The sequence below is a fragment of the Photinus pyralis genome, unplaced genomic scaffold, assembly GCF_008802855.1.
Source record: "Photinus pyralis isolate 1611_PpyrPB1 unplaced genomic scaffold, Ppyr1.3 Ppyr1.4_LG6, whole genome shotgun sequence".
Taxonomy (NCBI): domain Eukaryota; kingdom Metazoa; phylum Arthropoda; class Insecta; order Coleoptera; family Lampyridae; genus Photinus; species Photinus pyralis.
The window spans coordinates 572,332-574,958 of NW_022170663.1; the positions used below are offsets into that span (position 1 = coordinate 572,332).

Here is a 2,627-nt window from a genome sequence, read left to right on the forward strand (position 1 = left end):
GTGGAAAATATGCTTAACCGCTTTTAAGTGAAAGTAAATTAGGCACTACGATCTCTCATTTCAGAAGGTACAAAGCGAGTATAAGTTAAAATTGCAATTAGAGCTTTAAGAAAACCTACGTGACTATTCACACAGTGAAAGAACTATTTCAACGTCTTAATTTTTATTAGTTTAATTTGAAAGAAAAGCTCTCATTCGAAAATAATTGGATATTAAAAGTCAGGTCGCGATAGCTTCGCATTCGAGATTTTGCTAATCTTTGTTCTTATTGGAGATACCTAAACTACAGTCAACGAAAAATTATGTAGACCTTAGTTAGAGGCCTAAGAAAACATCTTTCGCATAGTTAACTTACGAATCTCGTAAAAAGAAAATCGCTGAAAAAGCTCTATTGATATTATACTAAAATTTGATGCAATTTGGTGAGGTACATAGTTTTCCTTTTTTGAGGTTTTATAGATCTGCAGCGGAGAAAGCACCGAAAGCGAAAACTTTTGATCTTTCATGCTCACAAATTGCTATTCAAATATTTTTCCCAAGATTTGGGATCCAGCTCATTGAAATCCGACGAACTGTTTTTTTTAGTACCTAAACTGGAGTCTACATACTTCTACAGCGACAGTAATCCTGAAGCGTTGTAACATTTTATTCTTTCCGCAGGAATTGCATAGTAGGAAAACAGTATAGGATAAAAGTCTCAGACTTGGGTTACGGGAGGACTTTGTATATCAACGACTACTGCATCATTGCTGAATCAAGACCGCTTCCGTTAAGGTGGATGGCGTGGGAAAGCATCTTGCTGGTAAGAATTATCTCACAACAATCTTCCACATTTCCCATTTTCCATCTAGGGCAAGTACACATCGAAAAGTGACGTGTGGTCCTTCGCCGTCACGCTCTGGGAAATTCTATCCTTCGCACGGGAGCAGCCCTTTGAAGAGTTCAACGACTCCAAGGTGCTGGAAAACGTAACCTGCTACTATCAAGATAATGGACGGCATGTAAGTTACGTATCTTCCCCATCATCGTTAACTTACCAGGTCTTACCCACGCAGATTTTATTAAGCGTCCCGATCAACTGCCCGAAGGAGATCTACGACCTGATGTGCGAGTGCTGGCAGAGGAACGAATCGGACAGGCCAACGTTCCGAGAGATACACCTCTTTTTGCAGAGGAAAAACTTGGGATACCATCCCGAATTGAACTGACGGTGGCTTTTCTTTCTACCAACGACAATAATGTAGAATATGTGATATAACTTTAATTTGCAATTCTAAATTTGTTTTTTACTTAAGTGTACCTTAACGGCGAACGCCCCTCTAGAAGCTACCTACAATCTTTCGAAATTATGTCCTGACAGCACACTTCTTTCAGTTAAGGTACGTAAGTGCCAGTCTGTGTGCCTTCTATCCTTGCTGCTAACTTGCTTCCTACAAGTGCATTAAATTAATACGCCTCTCGTCAGCTTCCGATTCCAAAAGTTAATAATGTAGATGTTAATCTTGTTATTGGTGTTGGATTGTAAACAATACTTTATCCATATAGAAGCCAATCATTTTCAAAGCTACGAATATCGTTAAATATATAATGTAAGAAAATGCTACTCGGCGCTTTCAATAAAATTTACGTAAAATTATGTACCAAGCAAATTATATACAAAGAAAGCAATCATATCGGTTAAATAAATCAAAACCTCTAATCTTTGTAAATATAACATTACACGTAAGGTATGTAATTTGTCTTTTGTACATTAACATTGTTATTATTCTTACTACGGACCAATTTAAAATAAAATCGTAGAAATCGTGTTCATTTATTCCATCCGACCCTAAACTCCTGTTTGTCGATTAACTGAAAAAGGATAATAATGATTATTAAAGGATGCTTGCAAAGTGTAACGGTTAGAAAGTTGGAAGAGTAATGCTCGCTGTCAGTAAGGCTAACCGCAAATGAACAGCGAACCTCGTTTCCAAAAAAACATCAAGGAGAGTCAAATATACGCGCCCTTCTAACGTAAGGATATTAAAAAATTCTCCTGGCTGGAATAATTAATGTATGTAAACGTGCGAGTGGATGTGATTTCAGGTAGGTCGAACTAGCTTTGCACGCAAAATGGGTATTGATTTAGGTTTTTGCTTGCGTTGAAATTAAATAGCAAACAGTTTTGCATGTAACGCAGATTAAATGCTAGCATTTCCTATTATTTATAACGTTATTGAATTAGAAATGAGGATGTGCGTGGAAACATAAACTTTCGCCCGGGGGAGCGTTCATAATTCTTTTCAAAAGTATCGATTTTCATTTCAAAATCCGTTGTGCACGATATTCACGTTATTAATTGTTACATGTCCAAGTTGTCACCGAAACCACGAGTTTCTAGGTGTCATGGTGAAATGGTTACCCCTTTCCACCCCTTCGTCAAGATCAACAATTCAACAACCACTAACTAATTAGGTCAATACAATGGAACATAACGAGAATTCCCTCACCCCTAATACCAGTTGCAATGTACCATAAAAATTGAAGGAGGCATTTTAGGTGACCGGTGCCACCTAAAAATAGTTTTCTTCTGTACCTGGGGCATTTCTCTCCTTTTCAGTCGAATTATTTGCTTGATGTTGGCGTAT

General features: G+C 37.5%; 1 protein-coding gene across 1 annotated transcript; it reads left to right on the forward strand.

Moving 5' to 3' along the window:
- The first annotated feature begins 640 nt into the window (after positions 1 to 640).
- Positions 641 to 1,806, forward strand: LOC116174025 (discoidin domain-containing receptor 2-like). The gene is made up of 3 exons (XM_031491802.1): positions 641 to 802; positions 852 to 1,001; positions 1,056 to 1,806. The coding sequence occupies exons 1-3, from the start codon at positions 779 to 781 to the stop codon at positions 1,206 to 1,208; spliced, it is 327 nt and encodes a 108-aa protein (XP_031347662.1). The 5' UTR covers positions 641 to 778; the 3' UTR covers positions 1,209 to 1,806.
- Positions 1,807 to 2,627: the final 821 nt, after the last annotated feature.